Below are 20,204 nucleotides of genomic sequence, written 5' to 3' on the forward strand. Positions count from 1 at the left end.
CTCTGCAGCTCCGCCGGAGAGCAGCACGGGCAGTTACCCCGGGGTCCCCCGACAGCGGGGGGCCCGTCTCGGGGCACTGGCGACCGCCCCCCCCCAACCCCGCAGGGCCCGGGGCGGGTGGCATAGGGACAGCACAGCCCGCGGCAAGGAGCAGCGACCGGCCCCGGCTGCCCCCGGCCGCCCCAAGAGGCCCCAACCCGCGCTGCGGCCGGGGCTGCTGCCTCGTACTCCGGCTCCGGCCGAGCCGCAGCCCTGGAGCGGGCGGCGGGATCGAGGACCCGGCCCCGCTCCCCACCCCCGGCCGCCAGGGAGCGCCGCTGTGCCCGCGCCGCTCTGCGCCGCCTCTCGCTGGTGCAGCCGGAAGCGGTGGGAGCGGGTGGGGGGAGCGGAGCGGGACGGGACGCGGCGGCGGTGCCGCCATGAAGCGGGACGTGCGCATCCTCCTGCTGGGGGAGGGTAAGGCGGGCGGCGGGGGCTCCCGGGCAGGCTGGGGCCTGCGGGGCGCCGCCCGGCACCGGGAGGGCCTCGCCGGCGGGGGAGCGGCCCTGCCCTGCCCGTGGTCTCGGCCCCGGCGGGGGCAGCCGGTGCTGGGTGGCTGCCGCGGGGAGCTCTGCCCGTCGTTGGCAGCCGGTCCCCGCGGTGCCCCCGCTGCTGGGTGGCTGCCGCAGGGCCCGTCGTTGCCAGACCCGCGGGCTCCCGTTTCTGGCGGCTCCCGCGGGCGGGGCCCGTCCGTCCTCTGGGCTCCCGGCGGCGGGCGAGGCGGCCCGAGGCGCTGTGCTGCTTTACCGGCCTCCACCCCGAGGTCTCCGCAGGGCAAGGGCACCGGTGGCCCCTTTGCCTGGGGCCTGAGGCAGCCCGGACTCCACGGAGGGTGCCTGCTGCTGCCCCCGCCCCCCTCCCGCTTAGGCCGGTGCCAACGCGTTTCCTTTCTCTCCTAGCCCAGGTGGGGAAGACATCCCTGATCATGGCTCTGGTGGGCGAGGAGTTCCCTGAAGAGGTGAGTATGAGGGGGCACCCCAAGGCCCCCTTGCTGGGTGCCCTGCCAGGCAGCAGCGGGACAGCTCTGTCCCGAGCAGGGGTGTCTGGGGGTGTGGGGGGGGGTCCCTGGGGACAGGGCACAGCCCGTGGGCTGGTTTGGGCCACCCTAAGCTTGTGAGGACCACACAGAGTGGAAATGGCATCTTCTCTGCGTTGTGCTCTAAGCCCTGTGCCCCGGGGGGGTGTAGGTACCTGCCGGGTCCTTGCTCCCTGCTGCTGCTGGGGGTCTCCGTGTCCACCAGCACAGCAAGCTGTGGGCCCCAGCCTTGCCCTCGGTGGTGGGGCTGCTTGCTCTCCAGCTGCAGCCTCGCCGCAGTGGCACCACCACGAAGCCCTCAGAAGGGCTGAGCTGCATTCCCTGCCCTTCTGTGGCTGTCTGGAGACAGGCCTTGCCCTCTGAGCCACTGTCCGTGGTTCGGACAGGGAGACGGGATCGGTTTGGCCATCAGGTGGCTTCCCCTGCTGCCCAGGAGCAGATGGTGTGACGTTTGCACTGGGAAGCATCAGCTCCGGGCCTTGGGGGAGGCCGACTCCCCGCATCTTCCCATCCTCTCACAGCAAAGCCTGGACAATCAGCTTAGCGCTTCTCCCAGCTGCCAAGAGGTCAGCCTGGAGAGCTGGGGGAGTGCTGAGGGCTTATCTCCAGAGCAGTAGTGGGGGTGGCTGGTCTGAAAGCTGGCTTCCCTGGCAGGACTCAACGCTGGGGCCGGCGCTGGGCTGGGAAGCGGTCGGAGGTTTCATGGTGGGGATGCTGGCTGTGCAAGGGCTGGGTGTGGTGAGCCAAGCTGCAGCCTGCTGCGCCAAGAGCGAGCCACGGGTTGGAGCTCATCCCACCCTGGCAGGGAGGGCGATGGGCAGCGTCCTGTGTTGGGATCTGAAATTCCTTGTCACCCATCCTTAGCTGTGTTTGGTGTGGTTGGCTGGAAGGGAGTCTGCTGGCTTTGCAGGTGCCCCCTCGTGCGGAGGAGATCACAATCCCGGCTGATGTCACCCCTGAGAAGGTCCCCACGCACATCGTGGACTACTCAGGTAGGGTCCTGTCCCTCCTCACTCACTGCTGGCCGAGCTTCTCCCCTTCCAAGGGGAGTGGGAAAGGGTCCCTGCTGCCATGGGTGGCTAGTGACAACTCTCTTCCCCTTCCAGAGTCGGAGCAGACAGAGGATGAGCTGCAGGAGGAGATTGCTAAGGTGAGTGGAGTGAGTGGATGGAGCTGCTGTGGGACAGGAGCCTCAGTGCCTGTAGCCCTGCAGCCTGCCCATGACATGTGGCTGCTTGTTGTCCATGGTAGTGACCCGGAGAAGCACGGGCAGTTGGTTATCAGTGGATTAGTGAGTGTTGTTGGTTTGTTTAGAGGTTTGTTTAATCCTTCTCTGCCTTGTAAGCTAGCTTGTCCTAGCCCTCCGGGGAGCCTCCAGAAGGAGAGCGGCGGGGGGCAGCTTGCTGCCCACCAGGAGTTGGAAGAGGCTGCTGAGCAGATGAAGTGCTCTTGGCCTCAGAGTGTTCCTGATGCACCCAGAAGAGGGGAGAGGCAGTTACTGAGCTGGAGAAAGGTTTCTCTGCTCACTACATTAGGTGCCTGTGGCTGTCTGAAGTCGCAGCACAGAAGAGTTGGTTTCGGAGCCCCTGGGAGTGTTGGGCAGGGAGAGGTGAGGGTTCCCATATCCCTTGAAGCAGCTATGGGGAAATAATCTGCTTGGCTGGGGTGGACCCAGCTGCTCTTCTCTGACCTGGGATTATCCTTGTTTCTGCACAGAGGAGGACATCTTGATAATGGATAATAAAACTCTCCCCTGTGCATCTCACGTGAACAAAGCTATTTAACTGTCCCCACCTCGATGGCTAACAGCCAAGGGGGTGGGCCGATGGGCACAGGGCTCCTGCTCCCTGTGCCCAGAGAGCAAGAGTGTACAGAGGCTTAAAATGGCTCCAGGAAATCCTACCTAAACCCTTGTGTGTCCTCGGGATTAGCGCTGAACTCTCTCCTGAAAGGGCCAGTGATCCCTCCTGTCTGCTTCGAATAAAGCCTCGGTGTCAGCGCTGTCTGCCTGGGGCCAGGCAGGGGAGGAGGAGGGCAGCGGCCACAGGCCCAGCACAGAGCACAGGCAGAGTGGTCATGGTGACATGTGGGAGCAGGGAGGGACAGATGGGCTCACAGGGGCTGAAGTGGAGGAGCGAGTGTGCTCTGAGCAGCCCGTTGTAAGGCTGGTGTTGGCAGCGGGCGAGTCCTCGCAGCCCTCCGCTGCTGCCGGGTGCTGGTGCCGGTGGCACGAGGGGCTGGAGCCAGCCGTGGGCTCAGCCAGCCTCACGGGGACCCTCGCTCACCACCCTCTGCCTTCTCTCTCTCTCCTAGGCCAACGTGGTCTGCGTGGTGTACGATGTCACCAAGGAGGCCACGATCGAGAAGGTACCGAGCACCCCTCCAGAGCCCTGCGCAGCACCACAGGGGAAGGGGGCTCCCAGCACTAGGTCCTTCCATCCCTCCCCAACTTTTTGGTGGGGGTGGGTACTGCCGCCCCCAGCCCTGTGGGGGACTCAGGCTTTGCACCCCCTGCGAGCAGAGGCAGGCTGAGCACAGGCACAGCTTGCTCCTACGTCGGCTGTTGTCCTCACTTGCTGGGGAGGAGGGCAACAGGCTTGTTGCATCCTTCTGCTGGCATCCAGCACCGCCGGGTCTGCTCAGCCTGCTGGTGCGGGGGAACGCCGGGGAGCAGATGGCAGCAGGGCCCTGCTGAGTGCCTGGGAGCTGCCTCTCCCTCCCCAGGCTGCTCTGATGGGCCTTTCCCTCTGCTCACCTTTCAGATTCGCACGAAGTGGATCCCCATGGTGAACGGGGGAGTGGAAAAGGGCTCCAGGTACAGCGGAACGTGTGGTCAGTGGGTGCAGAATTGGGAGATGCTGGAGGCTGCGGGGTCCCCACCGCCTTTGTGTGGTGTGGAGGGTGCTCAGATTGGCTTTGAGGTTTGTGGCCAGACTGCTTCTAGCAGCAGGATGTGGGAACTTCTTTCTTTTGGTAGATCTAGCTGAGGCAGAGGGCCATGGGCAGGGTTCCTTCTCCCCTTGATCTCTTCTCAGCCAGGCAGGGAGAGCAGGCTGCCGAGGGAGCGCGGGAGCACAGAAGCCACAATTTGTGTGTGGATCATTTAGGCAGAAGGCTGCTGTGCTGGATTAAAGGCTCCTGAACATATTGTTGCTGGGTGAAAGCATAAGCAGGATCAGGCAGTCTGTTTCTCCAGATGGATGCTCCCAGCCGTAGGAGGCGGGAAAGCTGCTGTGGACCTCACAGAGGAGGGTTGGGAGGCTTCTGGTCCCGCTCCCTGGGAGGACACATGGCTGGGGCAGTGCTGAGGCCAAGGGAAAGGTGGCCTCTTGCGTGCTTTCTGATGCTCCTTCCATCTTTCTTCCCCAGGATCCCCATTATTTTAGTGGGAAACAAGTCAGACCTGCAGGTGGGCAGCTCTATGGATGTCATCCTGCCCATCATGAACCAGTTCTCAGAGATCGAGACCTGTGTGGAGGTGAGGGAACTGGAGGGTTTCTGCAAAGCCTTGCTGAGGGGGTAGGAGCACTGGTCTGGGGCGAGTGGGGGACTTTTCCTGCTTGTGGAGGCACACCCTGCAGAGGTACCCATGTCTGGGGGCCTTTGCTTCCTGCTCTCTGTCCTTTGCCCTCCTCGCAGGGAGTGGGTTTCAGCATCTGCTCCAGCTGTAATTGGAGTTGGAGCCACGTTCAGCTGCTGTTGGCTGTGGAAGGAGGTTTCCCTTTCATTTGTTCCTAACAGCAAACAGCTCCTTGCTCTGGGCTTTGTCTGGCTCAGGGAGCTCGTATCCTCCTGCCCCTTGTCACCAGCCCAGTACCTGTCCCCACTCACAGCACTGTCTCTTCCTTTGAATCCCCAGTGCTCTGCCAAAAACCTCAAGAACATCTCTGAGCTCTTCTACTACGCCCAGAAAGCTGTGCTGCACCCCACCGCCCCCCTCTACGACCCAGAGGAGAAGCAGGTAGGATTCTCCTTCCCATCACAGCGCTCTGGTTTGTTGCTGTGCTTTTGCCCTTGAGTAGGAGGGTGGTAAGTTGGGGCAGAGGCAACCCAAACAAGGGGAAAGCCATACTGATGGAGGGGAACATACCCGTCTCCTGTGCTCAGCACAGCTAGTTGAGTGCATCCAAGCCAGAGAGCTCTGCAAGGATGGGGGGCATGTTGGTGTAGAAGCTTTCTTGCTGTAGACCATGGTGGGAAGTGTCCCAGGAGAAACCTTCCCTGGGGGTTGTCCTGATTCAGGCGCTCTGAGGTGCCTGTGGTGTTGGCCTAGCTGGACCATGCTCCCAGGCAGTGCAGGAAGGGAACCCCTGTGTGCACACCTGGGTTTCAGGAAGCAGGGGAAGGGCCGGGCTGAAGGTGCTGCCCTTGTTTTATCACCACAGCTGAAACCTGCGTGTGCACGAGCGCTGACCCGGATTTTTAACCTCTCGGACCAGGATAACAACCAGATCCTTAGTGACGATGAACTCAACTACTTCCAGGTAGGGCTGGATATTCCCTGGTCCCTTGCAGGGGCTGAGGTAGCCCCGGTCCCTGGGATCCCCTTTCTTTTCAGTACCAGGCAGCAAGGCTGCCCTTGTCCGTCCTGTAGCTGAAGCTCCACAGGGTGTATCTCTGAGCACGTGGGGATCTGCAGGTCTTCCCCCTTCACTAAGCTCGGGCTGAGTTTGCAAAGGGAAGAGCAGGGGGCTGTGGAGTTCTTGTCATATGTTACTGGGATCCCAAGGTCCAGGGTTTTGGTCAGTAATGCCTGAGCTGGGTGGGTTTTCTCTCCTAGAAACACCATCTCCTTCCCAGGTGAGAGGGATGCTGGTGAGAGCGAGAGATGTGCTGTCTGTGCTTTGCTGCTGATGATCTCCTTTCTTTTGGGAGGTAGAAGTCCTGTTTTGGAAACCCGTTGGCTCCCCAGGCCCTGGAGGACGTGAAGATGGTTGTGTGGAAGAACACCACAGATGGGGTGCAGGACAACGGCCTGACCTTGAACGGTAACGACACGAGGGGGGAGACCCATCATCTCCTTCAGCACTCTGCGAGGGGCCTTGTGCTTGGGCTGAGCCTCCTGGCTCCGTTCCAGGCTTAATTAGTCCCTCATGTCAAATGAAGCACTCTTCCAAGCTGCCTGCTTTCCCAGGGAAAGCGGGATCCCAGGGAGCGGATCCCTGAGGCTGCGTGCTCAGCTGGCCCCGCTGTGCCTGAGCCGCTTCGCCTCTCCCGCAGGCTTCCTCTTCCTCAACACGCTCTTCATCCAGAGGGGCCGGCACGAAACCACCTGGACCATCCTGCGCCGCTTCGGATACGACGACGAGCTGGAGTTGACGGATGACTATCTGTACCCACAGTGCGTATCCTGCCCCGGAGCAGGGTGGGCAGGGGGTGACAATACTCCCAGCTGGAGTGTTGTGTCCAGTTCTGGGCTCCCTGGGATAAAAAAAGACAGGGATCTCCTGGAGAGAGTCCAGAGGAGGCTACAGAGATGATGAAGGGCCTGGAGCATCTCCCCTGTGAGGAAAGGCTGAGTGAGCTGGGGCTGTTCAGCCTGGAGAAAAGAAGACTAAGGGGCAACGGGCCACAGAGCTGCTGACTGTGCTGCTGGCTCTGATGTAGGCAGGCAAGGAGGTGGGGGATGAAGGTCTGTCCCTGACTTCCTTTGACATCAGCAAGGGGCTTTTGAAGCCTGTCATGTCTCTGCCCGAGCTGAGGCAGAACAGCGCTGGCAGGAGCAGCCAGCTGTCAGCATAGCCCTCCCGGCTGCTGCTGCTGCTGTCTCCTTCTCTGCTCCCTGCCATCCTGGAGGTGGTGATCTGGCAGGAATGAAAGGGTTTGGCTTGTGAGCTGCCTCATCCTCTCCCCAGACAGCGGGCTGTGCGGGGAGGCGACAGGGCCCGTGCTGGTGGAAGGCACCCCGAGGGGAGTGCTGCACCCTGATGAAGCCTTGGGCATGAGGCAGAGCCAGCGCTGCATCATCTCCCTGACTGCTTGGGCAGCGTGGATGTGCCGAGGAGAGGCCACTGCTCGCCCTCAGGGCCTCCCTAGAGCAACGGGCTGTGCCAAGGCAGAGCCATGAGCAGGGAGGGAGGGAGTGGGGAGCTCTGGGTGAGATCTGGCTCTCTGAGGAGTGTCTCTCATGCTGCCCCTCATTTGGGGCTTGAGGAGGTGTCAGAGCTGCTCACTTGGGTGTCTTCCGGCAGGTTCCGCCTGCCTCCCGGCTGCTCCACGGAGCTCAACCACCTGGGCTACCAGTTCCTGCAGCGGCTCTTTGAGAAGCACGACAAGGTGGGCAACGTGGAAGGGATGCTGTGTGCCAGGCCTGCAGGCTTGGGGTTGGCTGCTTCCCTGCCCACCCCTCCATTCCAGGGAGCAGATGTAGTGCCAGTCAAGGGCTTTCCCCCACCGCAGTGCTCCCTCCGCAGCTTCTGGCTGGGGCTTTGGGAGCAGGAGGTGGTCACAGCGAGCTGTAGGTAGTCTGATGGTGCATCAAGGGCATGAGGCTTGTGGTCACTACCTTTGACCAAAGGCTAGGGAGTAAAATTTGAGCCTGCGGGCGAGATGGGTCTGAGTTAAGATTGAACTGGTGGAGCCTGGCCGCAGCACACAGGCTTGTGGGGAAAGCAGGCACAGCTGCTGGCCTGCAGCCACACACTGGGCACCAGCATCTGCACGGCTGCCAGCCTTATGGAGGGGCTGCCAGGGGGAGAGAAAGCAACTGCTTTGGAGAGTGAGAGGACAGGGAGTGCTGGGTCCACACGCACCTGCTCGGCCTGGTTATTGGGATGCTGGAGCACGCCTGGGGTACGGCAGCTGTGGCCATGAGGAATTGCAGCACAGAGTTGCTGTGCATCCCTGTGTGCCCAGATGCTGGCATATCCTCTGCGTTGCGACCCACCAGCCTGAGAGTGCTGCTGTGGTGCATGGTTAGCTGGCGGCCACGGGTAGACCTTGGGTTAGTTACCCTGCAGTGTGGAAGGCCAGGCTGGAGTGAAACAGGCTGCTGCATGGCAGCTGGCCCTGGGGATCAGGCTCCCTGCACGCTCATGCAGCTCAGGCCTTGGGTGCAGTTGATTTCTGCCACTGAGAGCATCTCCGTGTCATTGCACAGGAGCGAGCAGGGTGGTTTGTGTGCCAGGGGCCCTCTGCTCCCCAGCAGCACTTGGGGTGGCCACAGAGAGCTGCCAACACGTGCCCAGGCTGCATTCCACCCCAGCTGCTGACTCCCCTTTGTTTCGGCAGGACCAGGACGGAGCCCTCTCTCCTGCAGAGCTGCAGAACTTCTTCAGTGTCTTCCCCTGCGTGCCCTGGGGCCCCGAGCTCTACAACACGGTATGCACCACTGATAAAGGCCTGCTTTCCCTGCATGGATTCCTCTGCCAGTGGACGTAAGCTCAGTCCCTCTCCCCCACCCTTAGTCACATCGCTTAGCCCTTGCTGACCTCGTTGGCTTCCCACTGTGTCCTGTCTCTCCAGGCTTATGGCTTACCTGGATGTCCAGCACTGCCTGGAGTGCCTGGGCTACTTGGGCTACCCCATCCTCTCGGAGCAGGACTCCCAGACACAAGCCCTCACGGGTACGGCCATGCCCTCCCCTCCTGTCACGGCTTGGGTCGTCCCTCTCGCTCACCCAGCCTCTCTCCTGCCAGTGACCCGGGAGAAAAGGATCGACCTGGAGAAAGGCCAGACCCAGAGAAACGTCTTCCTCTGCAAGGTGCTGGGAGCCAGGGGCGCAGGCAAGTCCGCCTTCCTGCAGGCCTTCCTCGGCAGGAGCCTGGCGGTGAGTGGCTGCTCCCCTCCCCGGCTGCGCTGCGGCAGGGCGGCTACAGAGAAGCAGGAGGCAGAGCCAGGAGGCTGCTGAACCATCTCCTACCCGTGGCTGGGCCCCAGCATCCTGGCAAAGGGCTTCACGCCCCGCTCCGTGCTGGCATGTGTGGCTTTTGGGCCCTTAATGTTGCCTAAGGCAGCACATCCACTCCTCCTGCTTGTGGCGAGGATGTGGAGGGGCCGTGCCTTTCCTGGGCAGCCGTATCTCCCCGAGGTGATGCTGGATGTCCTGGTGTGTCTCATGGCAGACTCTGGCCGGCCTTGGAGCTGTGCTTACACCAGAGGGGCTGGGCAGAGTGTGAAACACTCCCTCCCCCACGCACTGCCCCTGCTCCCTGCTGTCTGTAACGGTGTTCCTGTGGTGCCAGGCCCAGAGGGAGAACCCGGGAGAGCCGTCCCTCTACGCCATCAACACGGTGCAGGTCAACGGCCAGGAGAAGTACCTTATAGTAAGTTAGCAAGGGGTGGGGGATGGCTGCAGCCATGGCACGGGATGAGGAACAGCCCATCTCCTCCAGACAGTGCTGTGCCACCTGTCCTTTCCCCTCCTGCCCCAGCTGTATGAGGTCAGCGCCGACACGAAGTTCGCGAGGCCGTCGGACGCAGCCTGCGACGTTGCCTGCTTCATCTATGACCTGAGCGACCCCGGATCCTTCGGCTACTGTGCCAGTATTTATAAGGTAGCTGGCAGGGGTGGTGGCTCCAGCCTTTGCGTGGCTGTCCCCCACCTCCCAGAGCTTGGTTGTTTACCCCTCCCTGGGACTTCTCCCCCTCTCTGCAGCAACACTACGTGGACAGCCAGATCCCCTGTGTCTTCGTGGCCTCCAAGACAGACCTGCCAGAAGCAAGTCAGCCACCCGGGCTGTCCCCTGCTGAGTTCTGCTACAAGCACTGCCTCCCACCACCCTTCCCCTTCTCCTGTCACGGCCAGGGTCCTCCTGGCACCGCCGTGTACACCAAGCTGGCCACCGCCGCCACCTTCCCGTTAGTATCCTTCCTGCAGAGGGGGCCCTCAACCCAGATTGGGGAGGGGGGGGTTGTGTTAAAGTCCTGCTTCTGCTGCATCGCTCTTGCTTTGGTTTCTCTCTAGCTGTTGGTGTCACCTGCTCACAGAAGTAGGAGAAACAGCAGGGCCACTTCTTCCCCTGCTCGGGGAGGGCGGAGGCTCTCCTCTGCCTCGTGCCTCTCTCTCTGGCAGATTTATTAGCTAGATCCTGCCACAGGAGTCTTTATTTTTGAAGCCTAGGATAAAAAAACGCTGAAGGGGAGTAGCCAGCCTAGTTTGCCAAGGCCTGCGGAGGAGGGAGGCAGCTATTTTCTCCTGATGAGGTGGATAGGGCTGAAAAAAAAGAGGTCAGTGAAGCAAGACCTCTGTTCAGCACAGCCTCCCTTGGGGAAGGAGCCCCACCTGAAAGGGGCTGGGTAACAAGGAGGGGGGCAGCCAGGCCTGGGACATCAAGGAGACATCAGGGACGGAGGATGTGTCTGCTCAAGGGGTGGAGGGGGCTGAAAGCTGAGGGCCAGCACAATGCTGGGGGCAGAGTCCTCCTGGGGAGAACATGTGGGTGCGTTGGAAGACGGGATGGGATTACTAGTGAGTGGTTTTCCCTCTAGCTTCTTTTCAATAAACAACTTTATTTTTAGAGCTGGCACTTTTTTTTTTCCTCCCCCCTCTGCAGTATTAAAATTTAAATATTCTTAATATATCTTAGGGTATGTGGTATAAATAAATAACAGCGTAATGGAGGGCCAGGGATTGGCTGTTCTCCCCTTATTTAGTGGAGAATGAATAATTGATGTGTCTTTTCTCCTCGGAGAGGAGCGTGTTGATGCAGGACAGCACGTGTTTGGGAAGGGAATGTGTACATTCAGGCAGGACCAGGCCCCTTCCTGATGCCCTTCTGCTGGTGTCCCCAGCTGTGCCAGTGTCTCTGCCTGCACCCGCTTCAGGGTCTCGGTGCTCTTGGAGTTGTAGAAGCAGCTTGACCTAGAAAGGGAGATCCAGACCTCCTCGCTCGTACTAATTATTTAGGTGTTGGTGTGCTATTTCCAGACCCTGAGCGGATAAAGCCACGTCTGTCCCACCAGCAGGGTGGGAAGGGAAGGGAAAGGGAAGCCATCCTTTGGCGTGGTGGTGGTGATGATGATGATGGGCGATGGGTGCTCTGGTTCCCAGGGCTGTGGAGCCTCTCGCTGCTCTCTGCCTTCAGCTGGAGCTGCACCGTGGTCACCCTCTGCCCCCCCCCCCCAGGGACACCCTGAGCTTGGTTGGGGATGGAGGGGGAAGCTCTGGGAGCTGCCAGGGTGCTTGGCATTGGGACAGCTGCCTGTGTACGTTGCTCACTGGCCTCTTCTCTCTTCCCTTGCAGCCACTTGAACGCCGTGGAGCTGGGAGCTGCGTCCTTCTGGCTGCGGGTGGCTCTGGGGGCCGCGGTGACTGCTCTGGTAGGGGTCACGCTGTACCGCCTGCTAGCCAAGAACAAGTGAGAGTCACCCCTCACTCCACCCTCCCTCTGACACCAGCCTCCCTCTCCCAAACGACGCTCTGGTGAGGGGCTCTGCCTCAAAAAGGTCCCTGGTGGGAAATCCTCCTTTCCCCCCAGCCTGGATTGCAGGAACAGTGAAACTGGACTTCCCAGCATCAGCAGGATAGATCCCAGGCCCTGGCCAGCTGAACCCTGCTATTCCCATGGCCTCCTCGCTCCTGTGGCCCCTGGCCAGCCATGGCAGCAGGGGTCTGGCAGCTCTGTAGGGGGATTCCACCTTGCCAGCACCTGGAGGACCACCCCCACCTTTTATTCTGATAATAGGTTTTTTTAATGTTTGTTTTTAAGCTCAAACTGGAGTGTTTCGGTATCTGTTGAGCCAGGTGCATCCCTTCCCCAGAGGGCTGTGTTGGTGCCCTCAGTTCTGGGTGGGGGGGTGGGTGTTGGGAGGAGCACTCCTGGAGCCCCTGCAGCTTCCAGCAGCAGCAGAGCTGTTATGTGGGCTGATAGCTCACCCCCCCAGCACACTTTCCTTCCCAGGCCCTGTTTCCCTCTGCTGGCACTGGGAAAAGCCGCTCCCAGCCAGGCACTGCTACACCCTCAAGCCCCTATGTTTTGGGGTCACTCCTGGCCCTTGCTGGGATGCAGTGGCTGCTGCCCCCAGCCCCGGGCTGCAAGGGGAGGGAGTGATACCCTGTGCTCATGCCTGGCTCCTCTCTCTGGTTTATGTGCAGAAACGCTTGGAGTCCTGCAGCGTGCCAGGCTCGGCCCATCTGCCCTCCTTCCCTGCCCACCAGTATTCATGGCCACCAGTATTCTCAGTGCCCTGGGAAGCTGGGGAGAGCTGGGAGGGCGTGTGGCACCCGCTGCTCTCCCAAGGGCAGGCTGCAGCCCTTTCCCAGCAGTGCCAAGGCAGAGCTGGTGCTGTGCTGTGCCATACGCTGGCATGTGGCCCTTGTCCTGCTGTCCCCTCCATGGGGCCCTGGCCATGCTGAGGCTGTCCCCGAGCACCAGGCACTGGGCCTTGTGTCTCCTGGTACAACTGGAAGCTCTTTCCTCCCATCCCCTGCCCTCCCCCTTGAACAGCCCGACAGCAGCCCTGACTTCAGCCCCACATAAATCCAGGGCCAGAGTCCCCCAGCATCCCCCTTTCAACGTCCCCAAAGCATGAGGGCAGTGTCTGCTGGCCCCCCACGCTCAGGGGGAGCCCAGCTCAGCACCAGGAGCTCTCAGGCTTTCCGAGCACGCTCAGGGGAGGTTTCTTTGCAGTGGGGCAGCACCCAGGTCTAGCCAGAGCTGCTCTCCTCTGCCTTTGTCTACTGAAACTTCTTACTGGGGCCTGGAGCTGGTTGGGAGGGTTGGGACACTGCTGGGTGGCAGCCACACTCTCTTTGGGGACAGGCCCAGGGAGGTGCACCCATCCTGCCCCTGCCCAGGTCCCAGCACTGGCTGGAGGGGGGGTTCCTGCCTGTGCTGCTCAGGTACCTGCTGAGGGCCCGTGGCTCGTGGCGCTGCTGGGGTCACGTCCCCGCTGTTTCCGTCTCAGTTCTCGTGCCCGTTCTGGGAGCTGGGCTGGTTTGGGGGGCTGACCCCAGCCCCAGCCTGGCTCTGATGAAGCCATACATCCCTTTTAGGAGCTTTGTTCTCTACCTGAAAATAAATTTTTACACACCTTGGCTTGCACACTGTGTCCTGCGTGTCCCGGGGAGCAGGAGCCCTGGCTCCCTGGGCTGGGGTGTGAGCAAGGAGACCCTGAGGGCCTGGGCTGCCCACCTCTCTTTCGTGGGATTTAGGGTAAGAGCTGAAGCCCAGCCCTGTGGGACTGGGCTCGGGGCTGACCCCATGCTCCCCGCTGCTTGAAGACATGGATGTCTCCAAGTCCCAGGAGGGATGGGAGTGGTGGGTCACTTTGTCACCCTGGGGGGGATCCCAGGGGTGGGGGGAAGTGGGAGGCTTGGCTGTCCCTGGGAGTACCGGCACTGTGTGCCTATCCCCACGTGGGGTTCGGGGCTCCCCACAGCCCCCTTCCTCCTGCACGCCTGCAGCTCCCGGGGCTGTGCTGCCCCCCTGCCTGCTCCTGCTTCCCTGAGCAGCTCTTCCCACGGTTATTTCTGTCTCTGCAGGCTCAGCCACTGGTGCTGGGCACCGGGAACACAGGCACGATTGGGGAACAGGCTCTTCCCAGCACCCCTCTGAGGCCTCTGGGCTGCCGGGTGGGAGGGAAGACCCTGCTACAACAAACAAGGGTGTCTGGGGGGTGCCCGGGAAGGGAGGAGGCAGTGCCAAGACAGACAGCGCTTGATGGTGCTCCCTGGAGAGTCCAAACCGGGCTGGGCCCCGTGGGAGCAACAGGCCCCCGCGCCGGGTGTGTATTAATAGTGTTGGCGTGGTGGAGCTGTGCTGCCAGGCGTGGGGCAGGGCAAGCCTGGGGCAGGGCTGCGGGAGGGAGCTCACCCATGGCCATACAGTCCCTGAGGAAGGAGCCCGGGCATTGCCCCACTGCTTGGCATCTTTGCCAGCCCTGTGCCTGCTGGGATCACCGCGGCATCACCGGCCATACAGCCCCAGTGTGGGGACAGCCCCAGCAGTGCCAGGCCCCGTGCCGTGTGGTGAAGCTCCCCTGGCACTCACAGTGGGGCTGAGCTGCAGGCTGGGGAGAGGGGACAGTGACAGAGCTGGGTGCCAGGGACATGCCTCTGCGTGGGGTGGGGTGTGTGTGTGGGGGGTCTGGTGGCAGCAGACCCGGCCCAGGTGCCGCTGTGCCTGTCATGTCACCTGGTGCTGAGCTGCTGCCCATGTCCCGTGCTGGGGCAGGTGGAGTTCCCATGGTGAGGAGAGCAGGACCTGTGTCAGCTTGTGAGTGCCCGGGGCAGGATGGAGGGAAAGTTTGCAGGCACCTGTGCCAGATTCCACAGGCAGCTGTTGCCAGCATGCTGGTACCTGAACTGGGATGCTGGTACCCATACCGGGATGCAGGTGCCATACCAGGATGCAGATATCACACCAGGATGCAGATATCACACCATGATACAGATCCCTGTAGCAGGATGCAGGTGCTGTACTGTGCTGCAGAAACAGGAAGCAGGATGCAGGAACTGTACTGGGAGGCAGGTACCATACCGGGATGTGTGGGTACCCGTACTGGAATATGTGCACCCACACCAGGATGCGGGTACTGTACTGGGATCCAGGCACCATCCCGGGATGCAGGTACCGTGTTGCGATGCGGTTACCAGCACCGGGCTGTGGGTACCCGTACCAGGCTGCCAGTACCAGCAGCGGGATGTGACACCGCACCGGGATGCGGGCCCCGTCCCGTGCCGCGGGTGCCCGGTGTCCGCTCCCTTCCCGGTGGCCGCCGGCGGGGCGGAGCGGGGCGGGGCGGGTCCCGGTTCCCCGCGCGGCGGCGGGGGGAGCGCTGCGCCGTGCGCTGCGGCGGGGGCGGCTCCGTTCGGCTCCGCTCCCGCCCCCGCCGCCGCCGCCGCCCCGCTGCCATCGGCGGCTCCCGGCGCCGCCGCTCGCTGCTCGCTCCCGGGCCCGCCGCAACGCGGGGCTGGCGGGAAGAGCCGCCCCCCCCGCCGCCCCCGCCGCCCGCGCCGCTCCCCTGCCCGGCTCGCCGGCCCCGGGCGCGGGGGAGCGGCGGAGCCCGCCGCCCGCCGGGTGCATGGACAGGAGTTCCCTGCTCCAGCTCATCCAGGAGCAGGTGAGAGCGGGGGGGGAAGGAGTGGGGGGGGCCGCTGGGCACCGGGAGGCGCTGCCGGGGGGGCGGGCGGGCAGCGGGCTCCGCTCCGGGGAGGGCACCGCGCACCGAGCATCGCTACCCGGGAGGATGCTCGCACGCACCGGGCACGGCTGCCGCGCAGCGGGCAGCGCTGCCCACTGGTCTGGCAGGCACCGGGCAGCGCTGCCCGCCCAGGGCGGCTACCGCGCCCGCTGCTTGCCGCTGAGCATCCTCTGGTAGCCTCCATCACTGCCCCGGGGGACCTGGATCCCGTTGTGCCACTGAGAACGCGCAACTCGGGTCACTTGTGACCTCCTCCGAGCCCCAGCACTCCCCGCTCCGCCTGCCCGGGGACGGATCCTGCCCTCAAGGACGAGGGGTGCTGGGCAACCGACTCCCAACGCCTGTGGTGGTGCCGAGTCCCAGTGCTGGGTGCAGGATGAGGCCCCAGGGCTGCCGTGGGGCTTGGCCACCCCAGTGAGGAAGGGGCTTGCACACCACTGTGGGGGGCTGCATCCAGCCCTGTGACCTGATTGCAGGATCAGACCGTGGAGCATTAACACTGCGTTGCATCGGGCTCTGCTCCACTGGCAGGATCAGGCCCCCGTACGTTAGCACCCACTGCACCCCATCCCCATCCCTTCCCCGGTCCCAGCAGCTCCCCCAGCGCTTGCCCGCCCTGGCCCTCCATCCCCACCCAGCCTGGGTCGAGCTAGCAGCTCTCTCGTGGGGATGGGGAGGGAATTTATTGAGGGTCAGGAACATTAACGGCTCCCCTACCCCACCCCTCGACCCCTGCTTGCTCTGTGACCTTGGTTGAGAGTCCCATGGAGTCCCCAGCATGGGAGCTGCGGTCCCCTGTGCCACCCCACCATGGGGCTCCATGTGTTTCAGAGCCCTTTGGGGATGAGCAGCATCTTCCCTGGGCGAAAGCAGAACCTGGGAGAGCCCTGCAGGGCTGAGGGGCTGCGGGGGGTGGGGATTGGGCCCCCCAAGAAGGTGCTGAGTGGGGGGGCAGCAGTGCTGGGGTGGGCAGAGATGCACCCCCAAAGCAGAGAGGGGTCTCTGGCTGCTGCTGGGGCTCTCCAGGGGCCAGTGAGCTCAGCGTGTGCCAGCGTGTGGGGACGATGTGTGCCGGGTCCCGGAGCAGCACACGCACGTGGTGCTGGTGGGGTGGCGTGTGTGGCTTGTGGGGTGCAGGGCACGGCTGCACCAGGATGTCCCTGCACCCCGATGGCTGCGCCACCAGCTCCAATGGGCTTGTGGCTGCCAACAGGCTGTAAGCACAGCCACATCCTGCACCCCAAACCCTGTGCCCACCTTGAGCAGGGGCTCCAGGCAGCTAGACCCTCCTTGGGAAAGTGGCTTTGGCTGTTCCTTGTGGGGACCGGCGGGATGGGGTGTGTGCCAGGATCAGAGTACGGTCCCTCTCCCACCTGTCCCATAGGGATGAGGTTCCTCTCCCATGTTTCATCCCCCAGTGAGGGCAGAAGGAGCCTGGCACCATTTGCAGGATAACTGTGGGGTCCTGGCCACCACAGGGCTCAAGCTGCACCCCCGCCATTGGTGTCCTCTCCCCATCCCCATCATCCCTGTGCCACCTTGGGCTCCTTGTCTCCATGAGCGGGGCCACATCGGGTCCCCCATGGTGCTCAGCACCCAACGGTGCCTGGAGGGCTGAGGGTGCCCGCTCAGTGCTGGGATCCCCGTGGCTGGTGCAGGGTGCTCGGCATGGCAGAGCCCAGCGCCCATCAGCAAGGGCGTGCGGGAGGAAGAGGAGGAGGAGGCTGGTGCCAGGGCTGCGCGTGTGTTTAGTTTCGTGGCTTCCTGGCTGGCAGGCTGCTGGCGGCAAGAAATAACTGAGTGGGAGAGTGTTGGCTGCGCGGCGGGGAGATGGGGACGCCAGCGTGGCACGGGGCACCCACGCGGCACGGGGCACCCACGCGGCATGGGGTAGAGCGTGGGTGCAGGCTGTAGCTGCCTTCGCAGAGGAAGGGGCTGGAGCGGCACATGGTGCCACCAGGTCTGAGACCAGGGTGAGGGGCTCTGGGTGCTTTTCTCCAGCCGATCAGGGAGCTGCAGCCCTGGCGTCCCAGTGATCCCCTGTGCCCTGCCCCACAGCTCGACCCCGAAAACACCGGCTTCATCGGGGTGGAGACGTTTGCCAGCCTCGTGCACAGCCATGAGCTGCCCCTGGACCCTGCCAAGCTGGACATGCTGGTGGCCCTGGCACAGGGCAACGACGAGGGGCAGGTCTGCTATCAGGAGCTGGTAGACCTGGTCAGTGCTGGGGCGCTGTGGGGAGGGGGCGAGCGACCGGGTGCCGGCCTGGGGTGGGCATTGGGCACCTCCTTGTGCCCTTGGGGATGGGGGCAGACGCTGGTGCTCCCCAGGGGCTTCCCTGGCATGGGATGATGGCTCAGCCTCGGGGGTGGCTTGTCCAGCTGATCCCACCAGGGTGGTGGTGGCGATGGGGAGGGGGTGGCCACAAGCCCACCGGCCCGAGCTGCCCCTGTGGCCCCCGTGGGCACGGCCTCTCTCCGCAGATCAGCAGCAAGCGCTCGAGCAGCTTTAAGCGCGCCATCGCCAACGGGCAGCGAGCCCTGCCCCGCGACGTGCTGCTGGACGAGACCGGCCTGGGCTTCTACAAGCGCTTCGTCCGCTACGTGGCCTACGAGATCCTGCCCTGTGAGATGGACCGGCGCTGGTACTTCTACCAGCACCGCACCTGCCCACCCCCCGTCTTCATGGCGGCCGTCACCCTTACCCAGGTGGGGGGCTGGCACCGGGGGGGGTGGGGGGTTGGGGGGGGTGGGGGTGGGGATCAGACCCAGGTTGGAGGGGGTGGGTGACCCAAGTTGTGATGTGCTGGTGGCCATGGGGCTCTCAGACCCATGGCAGAGGGGATAGATGACCCTGGCTGTGATGTGCTGGTGGCTATGGGGGGGGCTCAGACCCAAGTTGGATGGGCTGGGTAGCCCCAGTTTTGATATCCCAGTGCCCTCAGGGCGCTCAGACCCAGGGTGGAGGGGATGAGTAACCCCAGTTGTGATGTGCTAGTGGCTGGTGGGGATCTCAGACCTGGGGTGAAGGGGCTTGGTGACCCCAGTTGCGATGTCCCAGTGCCCTTGGGGGGGGGGGGGCTCAGAGCCAAAGCGGAGGTAGTGGGTGCCCCATGGCCTTGCCACAAGCCAGAAGGATGGGGGGCTGCGGACTGTCTCAGCAATGCCGGGGCTAATGCTATGGGGTTTGGTGCAGATCATCGTGTTCCTCTGCTACGGGGCCCGGCTGAACAAGTGGGTGCTGCAGACCTACCACCCCGAGTACATGAAGAGCCCCCTCGTCTACCACCCCGGGCACCGGGCACGCGCCTGGCGCTTCCTCACCTACATGTTCATGCACGTGGGGTAGGTCCCTGCTGGGGGGGGACACACACTGGGGACCGCATGGCCCGAGCCACCGCATGTCCCCTCCTGTGCCTGGGCAGGCTGGAGCAGCTGGGGTTCAACGCCCTCCTGCAGCTGATGATTGGGGTGCCCCTGGAGATGGTGCACGGCATCCTGCGCATCAGCTTCCTCTACCTGGCCGGCGTCCTGGCAGGTGGGTGCATGTCAGGATAGGGTGGGGGGGGATCCCCACTAATCACCTGGCCAGGGCTGCAGACCCCATCGCCAGCCCCGGGGAGGGTGCTGGGAGAGGCACCCCAAGTTTGATGGGGATGTGGGGCTTCGCTTGCTGCCCACTCTTGTCCACTGGGTACCACGCTGCACTGCCAGCATCGCTTGCCCGGGGCGGGGGGGGGGGGGGGGGGGGGGGCTGAGGGGCACTGCAGCCCATAATTAATTAATGTGGCTGGGAATGAATTGATGCTGGGGAGGTGGGGTGAGGCCCCATGCTGAGCCCTGCCTGTGCCCGCAGGCTCCCTCACCGTCTCCATCACGGACATGCGGGCCCCCCTGGTTGGGGGCTCGGGGGGGGTCTACGCACTCTGCTCAGCTCACCTCGCCAACGTCGTCATGGTCAGCGCCACCGGCTTCGGGGGGAGCATGGGGTGACACCGGGGGGGGGGGGGGAGGATGATGCTGTGGGGTGGGTGCCAGCATAGGGTGGGCAGCACGGTGTGACACTGGGGGGGGGGCTGTGGGGTGGCATCCTGGGGTGGGGGCATGTGGGGATGGGGGCAGGCTCCATGGGGTCAGGGTGCAGCACCGCTGGGGGCCTGGGTGCCCGCCCCCTCCCCAGAACAGGAGCGTGGCTGGTACGGGGCCACCCCTCCATCCGTCTGTCCGTCCGTCCTCCCGCAGAACTGGGCCGGGATGCGCTGCCCCTACAAGCTGCTGCGGATGGTGCTGGCGCTGGTGTGCAGTGAGTACCCGGCCGTGCCCCCCACCCAGGGGCACCCATCGGAACAGAGGGGTGCAGGGGGGGGGTTCGGGGAGGGGGGTCGGGGCTCAGCACCTGCCGGCGCTGCCTTGCAGTGAGCTCGGAGGTGGGTCGTGCCGTCTGGCTCCGCTTCTCCCCGCCGCTGCCGGCCTCGGGCCCCCAGCCCAGCTTCATGGCGCACTTGGCGGGGGCCATCGTGGGCATCAGCATGGGGCTGACCATCCTGCGCAGCTACGAGGAGAGCCTGCAGGACCAGTGCGGCTGGTGGGTCCTGCTCCTCTCCTACGGCACCTTCCTCCTCTTCGCCGTCTTCTGGAACATCTTCGCCTACGACCTGCTGGGGGCACAGATCCCGCCCCCGCCATAACCCACCCGCCCCCTCCCCCCCCCCCCCCCAAACACACACACACACCATCCCCCAGCCCGTTGGTGTTCGGTCGATCGCTGGAGGAAGGGGGGTCTCAGCGCGTGACATGGGGACAGGCCACCCCCCCCCACCCCCCCCCCCCCGCCCGCCTGCCCCCTCGGTGCTAGCGAGCGCGCCTCCCCCCACCCCCCAACCCCTCCATGGGCTGCGTGTCATTCCCTCCCCCCCCCCCCCCCCCCGAATGTACCCCGGCAACCCCCTCCGCTGTGCCTCTCCCTCCCCAAAGGATGCTTCAGCCCTGCCCCGGCATCGCCAACCCACCCCGGGGTGCGGGATATGCCCCCCGGGATGGAGCCG

At 63.7% G+C, this 20,204-nt stretch overlaps 2 protein-coding genes across 3 annotated transcripts; both read left to right on the plus strand.

The window, feature by feature from the left end:
- Window positions 1–961: 961 nt before the first annotated feature.
- RHOT2 (ras homolog family member T2) lies at window positions 962–11,724 on the plus strand. The gene is made up of 18 exons (XM_084270891.1): window positions 962–997; window positions 1,986–2,067; window positions 2,182–2,225; window positions 3,389–3,442; window positions 3,838–3,890; window positions 4,445–4,553; window positions 4,935–5,036; window positions 5,461–5,559; window positions 5,955–6,063; window positions 6,296–6,416; window positions 7,267–7,351; window positions 8,306–8,451; window positions 8,540–8,640; window positions 8,713–8,843; window positions 9,259–9,339; window positions 9,448–9,570; window positions 9,672–9,874; window positions 11,260–11,724. Exons 1-18 carry the CDS (start codon window positions 965–967, stop codon window positions 11,375–11,377), a joined length of 1,794 nt encoding a protein of 597 aa, XP_084127017.1. The 5' UTR covers window positions 962–964; the 3' UTR covers window positions 11,378–11,724.
- A 3,316-nt stretch (window positions 11,725–15,040) lies between these two features.
- On the plus strand, window positions 15,041–19,847 carry RHBDL1 (rhomboid like 1; the record flags this gene model as incomplete). 2 transcript variants are annotated; one of them, XM_084270892.1, is made up of 8 exons in its annotated part: window positions 15,041–15,079; window positions 17,219–17,377; window positions 17,644–17,868; window positions 18,356–18,504; window positions 18,585–18,697; window positions 19,016–19,116; window positions 19,402–19,462; window positions 19,576–19,847. In XM_084270892.1, 8 exons carry the CDS (start codon window positions 15,041–15,043, stop codon window positions 19,845–19,847), a joined length of 1,119 nt encoding a protein of 372 aa, XP_084127018.1. The 2 variants fall into 2 exon arrangements, with proteins under 2 accessions (XP_084127018.1, XP_084127019.1); XM_084270893.1 differs by lacking the exon at window positions 17,644–17,868.
- Between the last annotated feature and the right edge of the window lie 357 nt (window positions 19,848–20,204).

Source organism: Gallinula chloropus (genome assembly GCF_964237585.1).
Source record: "Gallinula chloropus genome assembly, chromosome: 15".
NCBI lineage: Eukaryota > Metazoa > Chordata > Aves > Gruiformes > Rallidae > Gallinula > Gallinula chloropus.

What these genes read in the sequence shown, in the direction of transcription:
- RHOT2 (XM_084270891.1), top strand. Translation starts at nt 965, where the DNA reads ATGGCTCTGGTGGGCGAGGAGTTCCCTGAAGAG. An exon ending in AGGAGGCCACGATCGAGAAG is followed by an intron (nt 3,443 to 3,837) that starts GTACCGAGCACC and finishes CTCACCTTTCAG; the next exon opens with ATTCGCACGAAGTGGATCCC. An exon ending in CCAGACACAAGCCCTCACGG is followed by an intron (nt 8,641 to 8,712) that starts GTACGGCCATGC and finishes CTCTCCTGCCAG; the next exon opens with TGACCCGGGAGAAAAGGATC.